Below are 21,344 nucleotides of genomic sequence, written 5' to 3'. Positions count from 1 at the left end.
TGTAGTGCCCAAGAAATCATTTGAATAGAGGCTTGAATAGACACCATATTTGTACGCAGTTAGTATTTTTTCTTTGGGAACTCTGAGGTATTTGCAAGTAAAAACAAGCTGGGAACTGTACAATCTTATCTGATCTTAGACCAATCCAGCCAAGCAATAAAAGTGTCAAGTTGTAAGGAGCCAAATTATAGTGAATTGGTTTACAGCCCACTTGCAGAGGATCAGAGGAGATGTTGGAGTAATCTATCCTTTGTCCGTGTAAACAGCATTTAAGACATTTAAAAAATAGGGTAACCACCGTCCATAAACCAATAAAGAGATCGAAATCGCCGCTAGATTCTTCTGTTCTTTAATTTAATTTAAATTAGCTTGAATTTTTAGGCGGACTGTCTTTCTCTGAGTAATAAAATCACCTTACCAGCTGAAAACACTTTCGCCATTCTTTGGAGCTATCTGCAGTTTCAGTTAGCCTTATGGCTAATCCGGAAGTCACTGGCAAAGGAGGTTAAATTCCAAGCCCCCAGAGACTTTGTGAACATCTCTGGGGCAACTGGATCTCCTCCTACCTTTCACTGTCTCTCCGGGTCAACTTGGGTCCAAAAAGGAACCGTCCAAGTGCTTCGGAATAGGGGAATTTCAGGAATAGCCTGAAAATCCGTCTTCTCACTGCTAAGCCCCGCCTTCTTCCCAGCATTAAGATTACACTTATTTTAGTTGTAAAAGGCTGCACAGCACCAGAGATGGTGCTCACCAGTATCTCTGTGACCCAACAAGATTCTTCTGTATATTAGGTTAGATTTCATGGACATATGGGATTTCATCATGATTTTCAAATAATGCTGGCATAGGAACCTATTGGATTATTCAGTCCTAGTTTTTTTTAATAGAAATATCTTTATTATTTGAGTGATGCATGCTCAGAGATAATCTTAGTCAAGTGGATTAATGTAATAACTTGTTGACAAAATGCCAAGTGGTAAATCGCTGATGTAGCCAAAAGATATAATCCAAAGGTGTCTTGCTATTCATTTCCATCACTAAATATGTAAATAGCAGGAAGTGCAAAAAGCTTCAGATAAAAGGATGCAACCATCTCCAGATCTACTAGTGAGCATCAAAGAAAAAGAACTAGCAGAACAATGACGGTCATAGGGATAATTTTGGGTGTTTTGCTGCTTGTTTTGTTGATTCTCTTCTTCCTGAAACAACATTGGTCCCGAAGAAATTTGCCTCCTGGGCCTTTGCCTCTGCCATTCATTGGGACCTTATTGTCAGGTGGGCTTACACTCCGTGAAGATTACTTCCGCAAGGTATTTAATTCTGTATTTGTATTTATTAATTTGTCAAACATGTACAAGATAGCAGGCATCAATATAAACATAGACATGAACGGAAGAAATGAATACAAATAAATGGGGAGAGTAGGACAGGGACGGTAGGCATGCTGGTGTGCTGATGCAAACCCCCTCTGCAGACCTCTTATGAATGGGGTGAGGTCCATTCATAAGTTTAAGGTTGAAGCTGTGAGGGTTTGAGGTTGTAACTACAGAGTCAGGGAGAGCATTCCAGGCGTTGACCACTCTGTTGCTGAATTCGTATTTTCTGCAATCGAGTTTGGATTCTATTCTAACCAGTAATAATCATGATAATTCTCAATTGTTTCTATATACCAAAATTATGGTATAATTCATCATGCCACGATATTCAGCTAAGTCTTGTTTATAATTGCTTCACAGAGAACAAATGTAAAATAATGGGGCTGAATTTTTAAGAAGGCAGATTCTAGTTCAATCTTACCAATAAATGTTTGATCATGGAACCAATTCTTCAGAGAGAGGGTGGGGGAAGTGGTGGGATTCAGCCAGTTTGGGAGAACCGGTTGTTAACTTTCTGAGCAGTTTGGTGAACTGGTTGTTGGAAGAAAGCATTAGGGCAGAGAACTGGTTGCTAAATTATTTGAATCCCACCACTGGGTGGGGGTATAGAAATTCAATAAGTGAATAAAATAGGCAAAACAAAAATAATTTTAAAAAGGATGTCCATTCTTAGGAAAATAATTCTTAAAATCAGAAAGACACTCTTGGCAAGAATCTTAGAGAGGGAAAAAAATTCTAAAGAGAAAGAATTGCATATAGAGAAAAGTCTTAGAATTCAGGATTTAGGAACACCTGTGGATGGCATTCAGGATTAAATGGGAATAATCCGTGTATTTGATTGTAACGTTTCTCATCTTCGATTCACTTGACAGCCTGTAAAACGATATGGAACTATATACAGCTTATGGTTTGGGCACCAACTTACGGTAGTGCTGTCTGGATTCAAAACTGTGAAAGAAGGACTGACCGACTTCCCAGATGAATTCTCATATCGACCAGAGGATCCTTTCTTGGAGGCTTTTGGGAAAGGAATGGGTAAGTGCAAATTATAAGAAATTCTATCTTAATAACCATCAAACTCTTCCAATTTGTGGTAATTTTGTATATAGCAAGAAAAAAGAATAAGATGTAGCAAACATTTATAGGAGTTAGACCAGGAAAGGAAATGTTGCTTAATCCAATTTACACCAAAATAGTATTTATTTATTTATTTATTTATTTATTTATTTATTTATTTATTTGGTGTTTTTATATGCCGCCCAATCCCAAAGGACTCCGGGCGGCTTACAAGAAATATAAAAAACACATAACGACAAAACAATTTAAAACAACAGACACCCCTCATACATTCATTCTAATCGGGGCTGGACCTCAACAGTGAGGTCAACAGCCCCAGGCCTGCCGGAACAGCCAATTTTTTACGGCTTTCCTGAAGGCCATCAGAGTGGGTATGGTCCGGATTTCCGGGGGGAGCTGGTTCCAAAGAGTCGGAGCAGCCACCGAGAAGGCTCTTCTCTGAGGGCCCGCCAGCCGACATTGTTTGGCCGATGGCATCTGAAGGAGGTCCAATCTATGGGATCTTACTGGCCGCTGGGAGGTATGTGTCAGCAGGCAGTCTCGAAGGTATCCTGACCCTAATCCGTGTAGGGCTTTAAAGGTAATAACCAACATCTTGAATTGACTCTGGAGACCAATTGGTAGCCAGTGCAGTTCATGGAGGATAGGTGTAACGTGGGTGTACCTCGGCACACCCACTATCACCCGCGCGCCCGCATTCTGAACTAACTGCAGTCTCCGAACACTTTTCAAGGGTAGCCCCATGTAGAGCGCGTTACAATAATCCAGCCTCGAGGTGACAAGGGCATGAGTGACCGTTAGAAGCGCATCCCGGTCCAAATAGGGCCACAATTGGTGCACCAGATGGACTTGGGCAAAGGCCCCCCTGGTCACAGCCGACAGATGATGTTCCAATTTCAGCTGTGAATCCAGGAGGACTCCCAAATTGCGAGCTCTCTCTGAGGGGCGTAAATTTTCTCCCCACAGGGTTAAGGATGGACTGTCCAAACAGTCCTTCGGGGGCAACATCCAAAGCCACTCAGTCTTATCGGGATTGAGCACAAGTTTGTTCGCCCCCATCCAGACCCAACAGCCTCCAGGCATCAGCACATCACGTCCACCGCTTCACTGAGCTGGCAAGGGACAGAAAGATATAATTGAGTATCATCGGCATATTGATGGTACTTTACCCCATGCTGTCGCATGATCTCACGTCCATAACTTTCCATCTGGACTATTGCGTTCATATATTGATTTAGATATTGCCTTTTTCATTAAACTTCTCTCTCTCTCTCTCTTTTTTTTTTTTTTGAGGATCTCATCAACTTCATACATGTTTCAACATCTTCCCCTTCTTCTGGATCTCTGTCCTCTTCTTTCATATTTCTGTTTTTACGAATTTGATTTTTACTCATTCTCTCCCTTTAAGCAGCATATCTAATTGCCCCAGTTTCATAGCAACTGGCCACACAAACATGTATATTCAACATGTATATATACTTATTAATTACCTTTCCCTTAAATAATTTGAGAAGTTCTCTGATGCAGAATGGAAAACATTTATTTTTATTGCAGATACTGCATATCTCTGTGTGTGCTTTTGTGTGTGTGTGTGTCTGTGTGTGTGATAAGCTTTCAGTATTTTCCATATACAAGAACTAGGTGTGGTTGGGATCTTTTCCAAGGTGCTAAAAGATCTAAAATTTAAATAATATCGGCAACTCTAATCAGGTTACCCAAAACCGAAGTTAAATGTTATTCACAACATCTTTGTAATATTAAATGCATAGTAAAATCATAATATTCAATTGGATTTATTAAAATACATAAACCCCAATATTTTTAAAACACTTATTTCTTATTCCACCGCAGATATCTAGCGCTGGTAATCAAAATTACAGTAGTATTTCTCTATAAAATTTGAATTTCCGGTTTTCTATATTTTCATGAGAAAAAAAGCTCTTTTTATGGGATTGTGGCTGTTAAACATTCTTATAATCTGCTATTGTGTTGGAGCATAGCATAGTATTTGATTGAAATTGGTGATGTGAGATGAGGTGTATGTAAGATAGAATGAAAAGGGGTGGGGAAAACCAGGTAAAATGATCTGGGGGTTATGAAGTATGGGCCAGGTTTCTATGGCAATCAAATGATGATTAGAGCTGGCCAGGACAGAATATCTTATCCACAGTTGATGCAGTTTCCCATTACCTGATAAGTATTTCTTGGGTAAAAAAAGTTGGATTGCTAGTAGCCATGGTCTCAGGCTGTTGGCAACAATAATTGGTGGCAGATATTAGGTCCATCTGGAAAAAGATGTCATCCAGACATGATATAATACCACTTTATAAAGCATTATAAAGCATTACCACACCTAAAATACGGCTAGAGTGACGCTAGAGGGCTAGTAACTCTGAATCCAACCGAACACAATTAAGAGCCTTTATTAGGACCTATTCAGTGGCGATACAGGTGGCAAAATGTGTGCATTTTTCCGCTCTTATTGCATCCGCAGAATCGCGCCCAGCCGCCCTGTTTAGGATAGCCCGCTCCCTCTTGAAAGGGAGGGATGCGGACGACCCTCTACAGGATAGAGCTGAGGAATTTGTTCAGTTTCTGTCAGATAAAATCGCTTGGATTCGGATGGACCTGGACTCCACTTGGATGGTACCAGCCGAGGCGCCGAGGGAAGGTCTTGATCGGATTTTATGGAGCACGTTTGTCACTCCTTAGGAAGTGGTTTAGGACCTGGCTACCTGAGAGACCATCTCCTGCCATTTATCTCCCAACGACCAATAAGATCACACAGTTTGGGTCTCCTCTGGGTGCCATCGGCCGGTCAATGTCGGTTGGCGGGTCCCTGGGGGAGGGCCTTCTCTTAGCTGCTCCGGCCTTATGGAACCATCTTCCCGTAGAGATCCGGACCCTCACCGCTCTTCCGGCCTTCCGTAAAGCCACTAAGACCTGGCTGTTCCAGCAGGCCTGGGGCTGTTGATTAGTATCCAGCCCCACTCCAACTGTATGCATGTTGTTGAAATTTTAATACTTGTATCCTTATTTTAAATTTTTTAATATATGTTAATATATGTTTCTTGTCTTGTCAGTAAGCCACCCAGAGTCCCAAGGGAGTGGGCGGCATACAAATGTTAATAAATCTAAATCTAAATACTGCATCCAATTTTGGTCACTACACTATTCAAAAGATGTTGAGACTCTAGAAAAAGTGCAGAGAAGAGCAAGCAGGATGATTAGGGGACTGGAGTCTAAAACATATAAAGAATAATTACAGGAACTGGGCATGGCTAGTCTAGTGAAGATAAGAGCCAGGGGAGACATGATAGCAGTGTTCCAATATTTGAGGGGTTGTCACAGAGAGGAGAGGGTCAAGCTATGTTACAAGGCACCCAAAGGCCAGACAAGGAATAATGGATGGAAACTGACCAAGGAGAGATTCAAGCTGGAAATAAGAAGAAATTTTCTGACAGGGAGAACAATCAACCAGTGGAATAGCTTGCCTTTGGAAGTTGTGGGAGCTGGGGTGTTAGGGGGGAGGGGGGATATATAGTATGTGTTAGATTTTAAAGTAACGCGATTGCACTTGTATACTGTTGCTCTTTAATTTCACTGTAAAAATAGGACAAGCTGAATATATTAATAGATAGTAGAAATACACCGAAGGGAGGAGTAGAGGGATAGAAGAAAGAGGAGTAGAGAGGGTGGGAGAGAGGACGGGAGGGAGGGTGAGAAGGAAGGGAGGGAGTGTACTGGGAGAGAGGAGTGGTAGAGGGGGAGGGGAAGTAGGGTAGAGGGGAATGTTGGAGGGAAGATGGAAAGTTGGAGGGGGGCGAAAGAAAGGGTGTATGGAGGGTCGAAGAGGTACATTGGGTTTCTATTTTTGGGGGTATTGTTGACAAGAGGAATGGCTGTGTTTATTGTTTATTGTTATATGGCCCCGGTTATGCACAGTATATATGTGACTGTACGAAATGAAAATGGAAAATAAAAACACATTTACAAAAAAAAAAGAAGAAGTTGTGGGAGCTTCATCACTGGAAGCTTTCAAGGAGACATTGGACTGTCATTGGTCAGAAATGGTGCAGGGTCTTCTGCTTGAGCATGGGGTGGACTAGATGACCTACAAGGTACCAACTCTGTTAAACTGAAAAAATGTCATGAAAGATGAATAAAGCATTTGAGCACATTTTACTGGAGAACGTAAGGGTTAGATTTTCTGGTTTCAATTACGAAAATGGGTCCAATGTTGCTTAGGAATTATAATCCCTATGGCAACCATGAGCTTCCCCCTGGTTATCTCACCTCAATTCATATTGACACTGACTTATGGTTTACCTCACAAGAAATGGCGCAGGATCTGGAAATGGAGGGCATTGTCATCAGGGTTTTTTTGGGGTTTTTTTTGCTAGTGTTGCCTGACTACTGAAACTCAGCCCCATAAAAGCAATTTAAATTATTTTAGTCAATCTTTGGCACATAAATGCAATAGGAACTTCAATTTGGTGATTAAAAAGGCGATTTGCCCATTTTGCTGGTTGGTTTCAGTGTTGTGGGAGGAAGGTGACAACGGACTTTCTGCAATCTCTGAGAAGATCCTGTCCAAATACCTATAATAGAAGTTCTTGTATATGAGCAATTAGATCAGTGGTGGGTTGCAGGCGGTACGCCCCGGTACGGGCGTACTGGAGCCTGCCCGGAACACTGGATACCATTCCGGTATGGTGCTCTGGAAGGCCCACCCGCCCGAGTTCCTTACTGCTCTTTTAAGTCGTACAGTGCCTGTGTGACGCTCTGCTGAGCAGCTGGAGCATCACAGAGGCTCACACAGGTGGTAAGATGCCTGTGTGTGCTGCCTGTGTGTGCATGCTGCCTGTGTATGCACGCTGCGTGTGTGCGCATGCACACTGCTCAAGTCCATGTGGATGCCACCAGGCCCGTTCCAACCATACCGGTTGGAATGGGATCCAGAACCCACCACTGAATTAGATCATCTTAGAAGGTTTCCATCATATATGACAGAAGTTGGCAAGCACTGCACCTGTGGTCATCACAGCATGTATGTCTCATTGTGGATCCCAAAATGAATAGATATTTCTTAAAGGAAACATAACATGTCCAGAATTTTACAAAAATGGCAACAAGGGTTTGATATTCTGACCTGAAATTCAGAGAGATGTTTGGCAGAAACTGGACTTGTTTTTTTTTAACACAAAGGTAATCAGGAATCATTTATCATTGTCTGCTGATGCCCTCAGGAATCGTTTTCTCCAATGGCCACTCCTGGAAACAGCAACGACGTATTGGCATCACTTCTTTGCGGAAGCTGGGCCTGGGGAAGAAAAGCATTGAGCATCAGATAGAAGCCGGGGCTCAGACGTTGGTGGAGGTCTTTAGACAAACAAAAGGTATGTCATTTGGGGTAACAATTCAAATCCCCATCTGCCAAAATCTTTCCCATTTTGAGTATTTTAAATAAAAATTATTAGAAATTCTATTTATATAAAGTATCACATAGAGCAAACAAAGAGTACAATCACCATGTGCTTTACTGCTCAACTATATTACTGTAACAGGAAACAGAAAACTTTCCTCAGAACATGTAAGAAAGCATAGATTATAAGCATAAATGCAGACTAAATACTGCAATCTATTGGCTAAATAATTATGTAGTTGTTGCAATATAAATGCATTTTAACCTGTATTTTAACAAAAATAGATGCATTAATTTGGTTTTTTTTTAATGGACAGTTGTTATTTCTCTTTTTTCACCCCCTGTCAATCTCCCAAATTGATTAGACAGGGAAAATACAAGATGAACTACTACTACTTTATTGTAAGATTAAATTAACAGTCTTGCAAGTTTGAAAGTACAAATAGATTGTAGATTTGTAGATTTATTTATTTATAGGCCTGTAGTTTCTGCTGTAGTTTCTTTTTACTGCCTGATAAGTTAGATAGAATCCTTTTGAAGTTTTATTTTCTACTCACATATGAGCCAGTAGTGTGCTGCAGCTGCTCAAAAGACTAATGCACTGAATCAACAGAGACAACAAGAACTAGAACAGAACAAAACAAAACAGAATAGAAGAATTGGAAAGGAAATCAGGAAATCCTTTACCATTTCACACAAATCGTTGTCCAATCTCTTCTTAAAAACTTCCAGTGTTGGAGAATTCACAACTTCTGGAGTAAAGTTGATTCACTGGTTAATTGTTCTAATTGCCAGGAATTTTCTTCTTACTTCTAGGTTGCTTCTCTCCTTGATTAGTTTCCACCCATTGCTTCTTGTTCTGCCCTCAGGTGCCTTGGAGAATAGCTTGACTCCCTCTTCTTTGTGGCAACCCCTGAGATATCCGAACACTGCTATCATGTGACCCTTAGTCCTTCTTTTTATTAGAATAGACCAGTGGTGGGATTCAAATTCTTTTACTACTGATTCTGTGGGCGTGGCTTGGTGGGTGTGGCAGGGGAAGGATATTGTAAAATCACCATTCCCTTCCCACTCCAGGGGAAGGTTACTTCAAAATCCCCATTTCCTCCCGATCATCTGGAACTGAACAGGCAGAGAATAGATGGAGGTGGGTCCAGTCAGAGGTGGTATTTGCCGGTTCTCCGAACTACTCAAAATTTCTGCTACCAGTTCTCCAGAACTGGTCAGAACCTGCTGAATACCACCTCTGAACTAGACATACTGTCAGCACTCCTTCATTGGATAATCAGGAAAGAAAACCACGAGACTCCATTGATAGAAATCAAGTGTACTTTTACTAATTATAAATGAACAGAAGCGTAGCAAAGCGAAGACTGATTATTTAGGCGTGAAAGCAAATGATATATAGAATAACCCATTCCCCACCCCTTGGCATCCCAGTCACAGTCCAATCATAATTCTCCCAAGTGTCAGGTGCAAGATAACTTCGAAAGGCATCACCAAGATGGAATGTCGGTGCCGTTGGCCTTGGCGGGAAACCTCCTCCGCATGCGCAGTAAGACAGGCAGCAGAAACTCCAGAATCCTCCTCCAGCACAAATAGTAGTCCCCTCCCAAATACCATGCCCCCCCTCCCCGTTTCAATGGCAGCCGAAGCAGCAGCAAAGCAGAGGCTGACACATACCCAATTCCAGCAATGGTTCTTCATAGCCTCCAGTCCCCTAATAATCATCTTTGTTGCTCTTCTCTGCACTCTTTCCAAAGTCTCCACATCTTTTTTATGTAGTGGCGACCAAAACTGGATGCAGGATTCCGAATGCGACCTTACCAAGGCATCATAAAATGGTATCAACATATAATGTGATCTTGATTCTATCCCTCTGTTAATGCAGCCTAGAGTTGGCTTTTTTGGCAGCTACATGCTGGCTCATATTTAAGTGATTGTTCACCATGTTGGTGAGACCTGCATTCAGTTCTGGTTACCATGATACAAAAAAGACATTGAGACCAGGGGTGTGTTGCTGACGGCATTACTTCGGGTACTGTGTGCACGCAATTTTACGGGTGCTCGCTTTGCTTGTGAACGTGCCTGACTCTGTGTGCGTGCACAGTTGCCTATAAATAGGTCTGCGCATGTGCAGAACATTTAAAAATGTAAAAAAAAAAGACATGCCACCCCTGAACGGGGAACTGGTTCGGAGGCGTGGCAGGCCTGGGTTGCAGCCGGTTCCAGTGACCCAGGGCAGCAAACAACTACCGGTTTGGCCGAACTGGTTCGAACCAGTAGAAACCCACCTCTGGTTGAGACCCTGGAAAATTTTCCACCAATAAGTAAATAATCAGACAAATTGACATCAACACAGTCTTCCAAGATTTGAGAATGAAAGAACTGCATCAACTATGATCCTGAAGGTAGCATTTAAAACGAACAACAGGCACCCCACTATACAGAAACAAATATAATACCCCATCGATTCACAAGAAATCGGACCACATATCAGTAACAACAGCCAGCCACTCAAGCTATCAAATAAGCCAAAACCAGATCATAACTCAGAAGTACCCAGATAACAACTCTAATCCTAATCTGTATCATACAAACGGTACTTAAAAGTCAAAGAGAACAGCAACAACAGCCAGCCAATCAAACAGTCCAAAAATTAGACCATGACTCAGAAAAATCCGAATAAACAATATTTAGATTAATTTGCATCTCATAAAAAGGCATTTAAAGACTTGTGTTCTGACAGATTAGCACAATTCAAAACACACTGACGATGTCTCTTCAAATAGTGATGAAATGTTTGCAATCAAATTTCCAAGATCGGAGAGTATACTAACAGACTAATCCTGAAAATTGTACAAAGACAACAAAGATGAGAATGCATCTGGAGCAGGAGTGGGTTGCTGCCAGCATTACTGCTGGTTCGGTGCGCATGCATTTGGCAATAACTGCAATAAAAATTGCTCTGCACGTGCGCAGAAGCAAAAACCAAGATGATGGTGCCTACTGGGAAAACTAGTTCATGAGCGTGGCAAGCCAGGGTTACTACCTGTTCCAGTGACCCAGGCTGCCAAACTAATGCAGGTTCGGGTAGGAACCCACTACTGGTCTGGTTAAATCATATGATAAAAGATTGAGGGACTTACTATAGGTATGTCAAGTCTATAGAAGAGAAAGATCAGCAGGGAGATCATAACTGTCTTCCAGTATGACACATTATTCAATTAGGGGAGGGGAAATAAGAAAATATTAAAATGCAAATATACAAGCGGAAAAATGACATAAGTGGAACTAATATTAGAAATAAAATGTAAACCGATAAAATTATTTGTATGAAAATATAAAGTTGGGATTGCTGAAACACCACCCTGAGAACCCACCAGAGAAAATAAATAAGTAAGGGCAACAAAGGAAAGGAGGGGGGATGAGGAGGGAAAGGAAGAAAGGGTAAAGCAGAGAAAGTAAAGGTGGGGAATTAAAAGTAGAAGAGAGGGGAAGAAAGAGGAGGAGGGAGGAGGAGAGGGGAAAGAGAGGGGAAGAAGAAAGGAGGAAGGAGAGGAGCAAAGAAGAAAGCAGAGAAGGGAGGTTGAGAAGACGGAAGGAGTAAGGTTGTTGCAAAATAAGATGGAGGCACAGAGTGGCAAGAAAGTGCCCCAAACTGTATTATATACGTGTGTGTGTGTTTGTGTGTGTGTGTGTGTGTGTGTAAAAATTATTATAGATACTAATGATGAACAAATGTTAAACAACAATTGTAAGAATGTATATCTGTGAATGAATTTGAAAGGGAATAATAAAAATAAACTTCATAAAAATAACTGTCTTCCAGTAGTTAAGGGGCCGTCACAAAGAAGAGGCATTTGACTTATTCTCTAGGGCAGGACAAAAAGTAATGTGTAGAAGCTTGTTGATGACAGAACCAACCTAGAAGTAAGGAGTACCATAATTTTCTGACGGAAGAGCTTTCCTCCTTGGCTGTCGGTGCTCTTATCACTGGAAGTTTTCAAAATAGACGGAATAACCATTTGGCTGGGATGGTATAAAACTCCTGCCTTGAGAAGGGGATTCAACGAGAAGACGTCCGAAATCCTTCCAGCTCTATGATTCTGATTCTAGTACAAATCGGTTAACAGGTGAGGCTGGATTCATGATAAAATATCTTCCTTTTCAGGGCAACCATTTGACCCTTCACTTTCAGTCCTAAATGCGGTTGCTAATGTCATATGTGCTTTGAGTTTTGGACATCAGTTTTCTACAGAAGATGAAGATTTCAAGCAGCTGGTTGTCGCTCTTAAAACTATTTTTAAATTCTTTTGCGGCTTTTTCCATGCGGTGAGTCATTTTTTCTACTAAGGAGGCAAAGCCCTCCAAACTAACTATGTTTCCACCAGTATTTTCATGGCATCCAAGAATGGGTGGCATGCAGTAAGTTTTGGAAATCCTCTCCTCTCCTCTTCTTCCCAGTATATGTGTGTATGTTCCTTGAGTGAGTCTTGATTCCTGGAAAGGGCCTGGACAGGTTTGTGCATTTCTTGTCATGATTTTGGAAGTGTTTTAGCGTTGGCCACTTCCTAAAGACTGACTCAAGGTCATTTGACTTTCTAGGGCCTGATTAGTTTCTAGGTTGGTGTCTTTACCACTACACATGTGGTACATATGTTGTATTTGATCTATACTAGTCTCCCTTTATTTATTGATCAGCACAAATACAACACAAATGTAACAAAGGCAACAGTAAAAATATTGGCTTTCTGTCTGGATGGTCTCTTGTGATGAGCCGATAGACAGAGAAAGGAAGCAGTATGCAGTATACATATATACATATATGCATTTATGCATTTATGCATTTATGCATTTATGCATTTATGCATTTATGCATTTATGCATTTATGCATTTATGCATTTATGCATTTATGCATTTATGCATTTATGCATTTATGCATTTATGCACATATGCACATATGCACATATGCATATATATGAATATATATATGAATATATGCATTTGTTTGTTTGTTTGTTTGTTTATTAGACACATTTATATGCCGCCCAATTCCGAAGGACTCCAGGCAGCTTACAAAAATAAAGAGAAAAAACATAACGAAACACATAACGGAAGAAACAGTTTAAAAACAGCAACGCCTCATACATTCATTCTAATTGGGGCTGGACCTCAACAGTGAGGTCAACAGCCCCAGGCCTGCTGGAACAGCCAAGTTTTTACAGCTTTCCTGAAGGCCATGAGAGTGGGTATGGTCTGGATCTCCGGGGGCAGCTGGTTCCAGAGAGTCGGAGCAGCCACAGAGAAGGCTCTCCTCTGAGGGCCCGCCTGCCGACACTGTCTGGCTGATGGCATCTGAAGGAGGCCCAATGTGTGGGATCTTACTGGCCGCTGGGAGGTATGTGGCAGGAGGTGGTCTCGAAGGTACTCTGGCCATTTAAGAGCTTGAGCCTATAAGTCATCCCTACCCTCCTGTCAAGTGCCAGAGAAATCAGGAGATTCAGGCAGTTCAAATGAGTGTAAAGATTTATTGCAAGCTTAAGCTCGCTACAAGAATCTGAGCTACTAAAGGTCTAGGGAAATTTGTGGGAGTAAAGAAAGGTATTTAAGGCATTCTCTTGTGGGCACACAGTGACTCTTGACTGATGATGTGTTTGACCCTTCCCTGCTTTACTTATGGCGGGGAATAACTAACTGTTCCGTTTCTTTTTCTGTTAGGTATATGATTTGTTCCCACAAATAATGAATTACCTACCAGGCCCTCACAAGGACGCCCTGGGTGCTCTGGATTTTATCATTGAATTTATAAAGCATGAAATAGAGGAACACAAGGAATGTCACTCTCTGCACGAGCCGCAAGATTTCATTGATTACTATCTTCTTCAGATGGAAAAGGTTTGGGTTTATTGTGGTTCAATACACGGGCAAGGAATTATTATATTCCTTTCTGTAAATAAACAAGCAGAGCTATTGATCATGTGTTCCTCCAGCTTGGATTTTTCTTTCTTTCTTATTCAGCTCCCATTGTGAATATATCCCACACTTTTAAATGGGAACTATATTATACTTCTGCTCTTGTTATTTGATTCATTCCCACTCAGTCCCTGAAATGATTGGAAAAGGACAGATACTTTCATAGCATTGACCTAAAATAAAAATGTTTACAATGTTTTGGGGGAAAGACCCAGAATGATTTTTTGAATGTATCAATTTGAAGTGCTTTAGCAATAGTACTGAGACTTATATACCACTTCACAGTGATTTACAGCCCTCTCTAAGAGGTTTACAGAGTCAGCATATTTTCTCCTAACAATCTAGGTCATTTTACCAGCCTTGGGAGGATGGAAGGATGCGTCAACCTTGAGCCTGGTGAGATTCGAACTGCCAAATTGCAGGTCTTTATAGGAAATAGCCAACAACCTTGAATTGGACCTAGTAGGCACCTAGCAATCAGTGTAACTCATACAACGGTGATGTTACATGGGCCACCTGAAGGGCCTCAGGAACTGTCCACACTACTGCATTCGACACCAGTTATTTCTCCCAAACGCTCTTCAAGGGTAGCCCCATGTAGAGCATGTTGCAATAATCCAAGCAAGAGATGACTAGGGCAGGAGTGACTTGCACTGGCCTCACGATCCAGGAAAAGGCACCATGTGAAGCTGCACAAAGATTCTCTTAGCCATGGCTGCCACCTTGTGTTCAAGCAGGAGTTGTGAGTCTAGGACAGTGTTTCTCAACCTTGGTCACTTGAAGATGTCTGGACTTCAACTCCCAGAATTCTGGGAGTTGAAGTCCAGACATCTTCAAGTTGCCGAGGTTGAGAAACACTGGTCTAGGAGAACCTCCAGAAACAAAAATAACCTCAGGAAAGCTACAGAGAATTCATTTTAATTTCCATTTTCCGTTTTGAATCACCAGAGCAGGAATGACCCTGACTCTACCTATTATGAAGACAACCTGGCTCAGTGTATTGCTGATTTTTGTGGTGCTGGAACAGAGACAAGCTTTGGTACCCTGATGTGGGCACTGCTTCTCTTGACAAATCATCCTGACATTCAAGGTGAGCAAATCTGGGCTGTGAGAACAAGGGCTAGTCTCAGGTAGTTTGAAGGTATTTGAAGTGTTGAGGGCTATTGAATGATGAACTGAATCTATTCTTCATAATATTTTTCCTATGTGGATTCCTGAATTTATCTAAACTGGAACTTAACATGATTAAAAGAAAGCATAGCTTGTTCATACGGAGAACCTTCTCTGATATCAATATAATATTGTGTGAGGCAGGTATTTACTTACCTTCCCTACCGGTTTGCAACTGTGAGCATGCGCACCAGTGGTGGGTTCCTACCGGTTCGGACTGGTTTGGCCAAACTGGTAGTGGTTTGGCAGCCTGGGTAGCTGGAACCAGCAGTGAGACAACCCTGCCACGCCCCGGAACTGGTTTTCTCCTCTAATCTTTTTTTTGCTTCTGCGCATGGACAGAACAATTTTTATTGCAGTGCACATTGCACAGCATGCCCACGAGCATGCTTCTTGCAGGAATCCACCCCTGGTGCGCACATACGTGCATGTGTTCCACCTTACGCACATGCGCTTTGCCTTTTAAAAAGGGCCTAAATAGGATGCTGTACTGCTGGGGTGATGGGCGGGGCCACCCGCCATTTCCGCTACCACTTCAGGTGATCCGGTCAGAACCGGAAGAATATCACCTCTGGTGTGAGGAAATAAAAACTAGAAATCAGTACTCTACCAAAGTTTTCAGATTTTTTTTCCCCAGCCTAAATTGTGTGTAGGAGACCAAATTAGGATATGATAATGAACATACCTGGGTTTTGGGAAAAATGATTGAGATTATTTGCAAAACAATTATTACATTTTCAAAAATTTCACCAGATTTCTGAACTGGTTGAAATTAAAATCTAGAGGTTGACCAGTCTGAGGAGAGTCACTGGAATCTTTGAATTAAATCCCCAATTTACATCAATGTTCTGAATCAATTTAGACTGTATCTAGTCTGTTCTGACCCACCTCGTTCCACACCAAAGCACACTCAGAGCCAGAGATAAATTACGGCATTTAATTAACAGACAAACAGGGCCTTGGCAGCAACCCAGCACAGACAAGCTTGGACAGCAATAAACACAGATAAGGCTTGGCAGCAATCCAGTCTGCCAAGCTCATACAAAGTTCTCCGACATTCGATTCTGTGTTGACTTCTGCAAAGAGGGGCGTGTGCACAAGTAGCCTCCTGGTGGCCAACCAGTCTCTTTGCGCCCTGCTCGGAGTCGGAACCCTGTCCAGGGTCCTCCACATCATCCAGAGCCGACTCAGAGGGCCCCACACTGTCGGAGTCTGGTGGCAGCTCCAACGGGCCACAACACTAGTCATATCCCAGGAATTGGGAACTGCCCACCCAGTCACATGACCACTGACCCAAGCCTACCCAGCAGGTCATTAGGGCAGAGAACCGATTATTAAATTATTGGAATCCCACCACTGGTCTTGTTCTGTTTTAATTGTTTTAAAAGTTTTAATTTTTTAACTCTGGTCTGTCATCATAATAAAGGATTGATTTGTATTTCTGAGGATTGAAATGGGAAAATGAATAAATAAATGAACAAACTAAAGGAATTTAAAAAAAAAAAACACAATATTGAACGTGAAATTTCTGCTTCTATCATTGTTTTCTAGAGAAAGTCCAGAAAGAGATTGAAGATGCGTTTGGCTCCTCGGGGTCAATTTCCTATCAGGATCGGAGGAAGCTGCCCTACACCAATGCTGTCATTCATGAAATGCAACGTTTGAAATATGCATTAATGTATGGGATTCCAAGGCAATGCAACAAGGATGTGACGATGAGGGGATATCACATTCCGAAGGTGAGAAACGTGTTCAGGCTGAATTGCAGTAGCCCAACATGGATGGAAAAAGGGAATAGGGAACTTGGACAGAAGCGCCAATCAGTTGTGCAAAACTGAATAAGCAAGAATAGCAAACATTTTTGAGGGATGAATTATGGGTTCAAACCCAAACACCTCTCCGATTTTAAAATTACAACCTTAAGCGTTTTATTTTTTAATCATTGGAAGATGAGAGTTTAGGAGCTGAACTTGAGATCAGAATTGTAGTCAAGTATAGCCGTGTTTCTTTGTCCCATTCTTCAAGAGACAAGGTGACTTTAGTTAAGAGAAAGGAAGCTGTCTCATTGTCTCATTCTACATCCAGTAGGAAGAACAGCCAGACCTTGTCAATTTATTCCATTGATTGGAAACTGAGGAAGTATAAAATCAGTGATCTGGTTTCTGTGTGGGAGTTACAACCACAACCACGTATCCTCTGCTTTCAGAAACTGCTCCGAGAAACAAACAAACATGGATCTGTAAAGGGAAGCTGTTGTGGCCCAGGAGGAGCCGTTGGAGCTGCCACCAGGCTCCGACAGCAAGGGGCCCTATGAGTCGGCTTTAGAGGATGTGGAGGACCCTGGACAGGGTTCCGACTCCGAGCAGGGCGCAGAGAGGCTGGTTGGCCACCAGGAGGCATCTGAGCCTTGGACCAGTGGAGAGGAGACAAGGGAGTGTGATCCGGACGTCAGCAGTGGGGAGGAGCCAAGGGAGTTGTTCCTAGATGCCCGGGACCAGAGAGCTGATAGGTGTAAGGAACAATTACGCAATTACAGGAGATAATTGCACCCAGCTGGTGGTAACTAGGCTCCTCTCCAGACTATAAAAGGAATGCTTGTGCACAAATGCCCCTTTTGCAGAAGTCAACACAGGAACGAATGTTGGAGAACATTATTGTGAGCTTGGCAGGCTGGATTGCTGCCATGGCTTATCTGTGCTGGATTGCTTCCCAAGCTTGTCTGTGCCGGTTTGCTGCCAAGGACCTGTCTGTCTGTTAATTAAATGCCGTAACTTATCTTTGGCTCGGAGTGTTTGTTGGTGTGGGATGAGGAGGGTCAGAACAGGAAGCTATATTCAAAGGTTTCATTAATATTGTTTAAACTTATATGCTTGTTTTCTTTATGAAACTGTTCTGTTTAATCATCTCTTTCTTTTTTTTTAAACAGGGGACCTTTATCATCACAGACCTTCGCTCTGTCCTTCTTGATCCTGAACAATGGGAGACACCGGAAGAATTCAATCCAAATCATTTTTTAGATAAGGATGGGAAGTTCATTAACCGAGAAGAGTTCCTGTCCTTCGGAATGGGTAAATCCGTGAGCTCAAAGCAGCTTACTCATTTCTTATTTCATTTTTTTTTATTACATTTATATTCCACCTCATTTCATTAGCAAGTGATTCTGGGCAGCTTACAACTTACGGATTCCCACCACCACATTGCCCGAGTTGTTCTGAGGCCATCATGCTCTGAATAGGAAATCAAGGGATCTTAATTTCTTCTAGCAGTTGGGGCAGATCCATAGCAAACGTGACATTCTGGACCATTCCTGACAATATGAGCATGAATATTTAAGTCTCTGGCCAAAAAGAAAAAAAAAGTCAAATGTGGTCGAATTACTTACTGATGCACCGTAAAATAAGTTGCTGGACAGAAGGTGAGAAAGTGACTTCCCTCTTGTCAGCCAATCACTGGAAAAATATATGAGATCAGGTTTTTCATGGGTGCATAGTTTTGCCTTTGAAATGGTACACCATCTAGTACAACCTTAGTTAAAGTCATCTCCCTGATAGGTGTCAACAGAGTTAAATAGCAATAGCACTTAGACTTATATACCACTTTACAGTGCTTTATAGCCCCCTCTAAGCGATTTACAGAGTCAGCATATTTGTCCCCAACAATCTGGCTTTTCATTTTACCCACCTTGGAAGGACGGAAGGCTGAGTCAACCGGAAGGAAGGAAGGAAGGAAAGAGAGAGGGAAGGGAGGAAGGATGGCGGGAAGGGCAGTAGTAATAACACTTAGACTTATATATCACTTCACAGTCCTTTATAGCCCTCTCTAAGCAGTTTACAGAGTCAGCATATTTGCCTTCAACGATCTGAGTCCTCATTTTACCCACCTCAGGAGGATGGAAGGCTGAGTCAACCTTTGAGGCTGGTGAGATTTGAACTGCCAAATTACAGGCAGCTGGCAACCAGCAGTCACCAGAAGCAACCTCTTCGATCTCCCTGAGCTCTGGAAGCTTTCCTCCGGGGGGGGGTGAAAACAGCTTCCCCTGCGCTTCGGCCTCTCATTTCTGGCTTTCCAGAACTTCCGGGAGGCCTGTTTCTCATCCTCCCCAAGCCTCCACACAGGCCCTGTACTCACCTGGCATCCCAAACGGGCTGCATGGGGACTCCTGGGAGAGGCGGGGCAGGATGGGTGGGACCAGCTAAGGTTGGGGTTTCTGGGTTCTCCGAACTTGGCAGATTCTTAGCTAGAGGTTCTCCCGAACCCGTGTGAACCTGCAGCAGCCCACCCCTCCAGGCCTTTGATTCGTTTTAGTTGCCCTTCTTTGAGCTTTTTCCAAAATCTCAACATCTTTTTTTTATAATGTGGTGACCAAAATTGGTTGCAGTATTCTAGGTGTGGTCTTACTAGGATTTTTTTTAAAGGTGGCGAGGTAAAGAGAGCCGAGGTGGCGCAGTGGTTAAATGCAGCACTGCAGGCTACTTCAGCTGACTGCAGTTCTGCAGTTCGGCTGTTTAAATCTCACCGGCTCAGGGTTGACTCCGCCTTCCATCCTTTCGAGGTGGGTAAAATGAGAACCGGGATTGTTGTTGGGGGCAATATGCTGACTCTGTAAACTGCTTAGAGAGGGCTGAAAGCCCTATGAAGCGGTATATAAGTCTAACTGCTATTGCTATTGTTATATGCTGATGGGGTATATTCTGTAGAAGAGATTATTATCTCCTTTATGCATGCTTTGTCTCATTTACAGGTGAACGTGTATGTGTGGGACAGCAGCTGGCAAGAATTGAGACCTTCGTCTTTCTGACCAGCCTGTTGAGGGCCTTCAGCTTCCGGTTGCCTGAAGGAGTGAAAGAACTCAATGAAGATCCTATTCCAAAGATGACAATGCACCCATACCCTTACAAACTGTGTGCTATTCCCATACAGGCATAAACTTTTAAAAACACCATAAAAAGCATGAAACTGTTTCCTATCTGCTTCTTCGCTTAATTTAATCATTTTCTTTCGTTAGTTGTACTTTAAAACTTTTTCAGTCTATTGCTGGGCTCACAAACACACTTCACCAGTTCAACTAGTGGTTGTGTGTGAACGATATGCTAAGTAAATTTGTTACATTTTAGCTTAGTTTGCTTTTGGCTGCCAATAAACATATTGCTTTCCATTCAGTCCTAGAATCTTTTTTTCATTTTTTAAAATAAATTTCTCCTATGGGCTTCATGGTCTCCAGCCATAGCAAACTTCACAGATAGTTCAAAATGATACCATGTTTGAAGCGATGAAATGCTTTTATAGCCTTGACCTGTGGAGAAAAGTTATGTCATCCTTCACATGCCAGTGTACAACATCCATAAGAGCAATCAGTGGATTTTTTTAATCCTATACTTAGTGCCGAACCTGGACTGGATCCAAATGCTTCATCTAGATCTCTCTCTGGTTACAATCTAATCACGTTCAACATTTCAACAACCGAATAATCAGAGAAGCAATTGAAATAGAAAAACGCCCACACAGCATGAACAGGCGGGACGATACCTCCCACCTGCCAGCCTTTTGGAAGCCTGCCCTTATTGACAAACGAGTCCCGAACATGATGAATGACACCAGGCCCACACCCACAGTAGCCACACAGAATATCACCACCAAACATCCACAAAGAAAACAGACAAAACCACAAACTGATTAGGAGGCACGACCCAGAACCAGAAGCCAGACTGCAAAAGCACAATTAGCCTCTTTAAAACCCCTCCTACCCTTACATGAAACACAACCCCCCAAACAATCAGAACAAAACACACCTCCACCAAATAAGGACGCACCTCCACCCAATCAAGACACAGCCAAGCCCCCACCCAATCAGTTCAAACCCCCACTGGCAGTTAAAAGGAAGAAACAGCCGAGATCTCACATTACTCCTGGAAACACCAAGCCTGAAGTAGCCTGAAGCAGCCTGAAGATGACGAATGAGACTTCGTCGAAACGTCGCCAAGACATCTCCAATTCTACGCGGGAGAAAACCCGAACAACTAGAGACCTACATATGTATATGTAGGAGATCAGAGATCAGAGATGGAGTCCCAGGTCAGGTATTCTAGTCCAAGTAGCAGCATAAATATCCCTGAGCTGACAACTGGCATTGGAGATTCAACTGGGACTGCAAATTTGGAATTCCAGTTGACATGGAGACCAGAAGCTGGCAATAACTTGAAGGAGAAAGCCAGAACATTGGTGGCAACAGGTCTGAACTAAAAAATAAAAAATAAAGTTTCCATTCCCACCATTATTTCTAGAGAAAGTCCAGAATGAGATTGAAGATGTATGTGAATTT

General features: G+C 42.3%; 1 protein-coding gene across 2 annotated transcripts; it reads left to right on the top strand.

Annotated features, from left to right (window-relative positions):
* The first annotated feature begins 1,139 nt into the window (after positions 1–1,139).
* LOC106551243 (cytochrome P450 2J2-like) lies at positions 1,140–19,951 on the top strand. Of its 2 annotated transcripts, none has more exons than XM_087725112.1 (9): positions 1,140–1,310; positions 2,249–2,411; positions 7,703–7,852; positions 12,053–12,213; positions 13,601–13,777; positions 14,804–14,945; positions 16,577–16,764; positions 17,952–18,093; positions 19,767–19,951. In XM_087725112.1, exons 1-9 carry the CDS (start codon positions 1,140–1,142, stop codon positions 19,949–19,951), a joined length of 1,479 nt encoding a protein of 492 aa, XP_087581238.1. The 2 variants fall into 2 exon arrangements, with proteins under 2 accessions (XP_087581238.1, XP_087581237.1); XM_087725111.1 differs by having other exon boundaries at positions 13,601–13,783.
* Positions 19,952–21,344: the final 1,393 nt, after the last annotated feature.

Source organism: Thamnophis sirtalis, unplaced genomic scaffold (genome assembly GCF_051295495.1).
Source record: "Thamnophis sirtalis isolate CommonGarterSnake01/CBP01778 unplaced genomic scaffold, rThaSir2_p1.2 scaffold_11, whole genome shotgun sequence".
Taxonomy (NCBI): Eukaryota; Metazoa; Chordata; class Lepidosauria; order Squamata; family Natricidae; genus Thamnophis; species Thamnophis sirtalis.
Note: the sequence above shows the minus strand (reverse complement) of the source record. Positions and strands in the feature narration are given on the sequence as shown.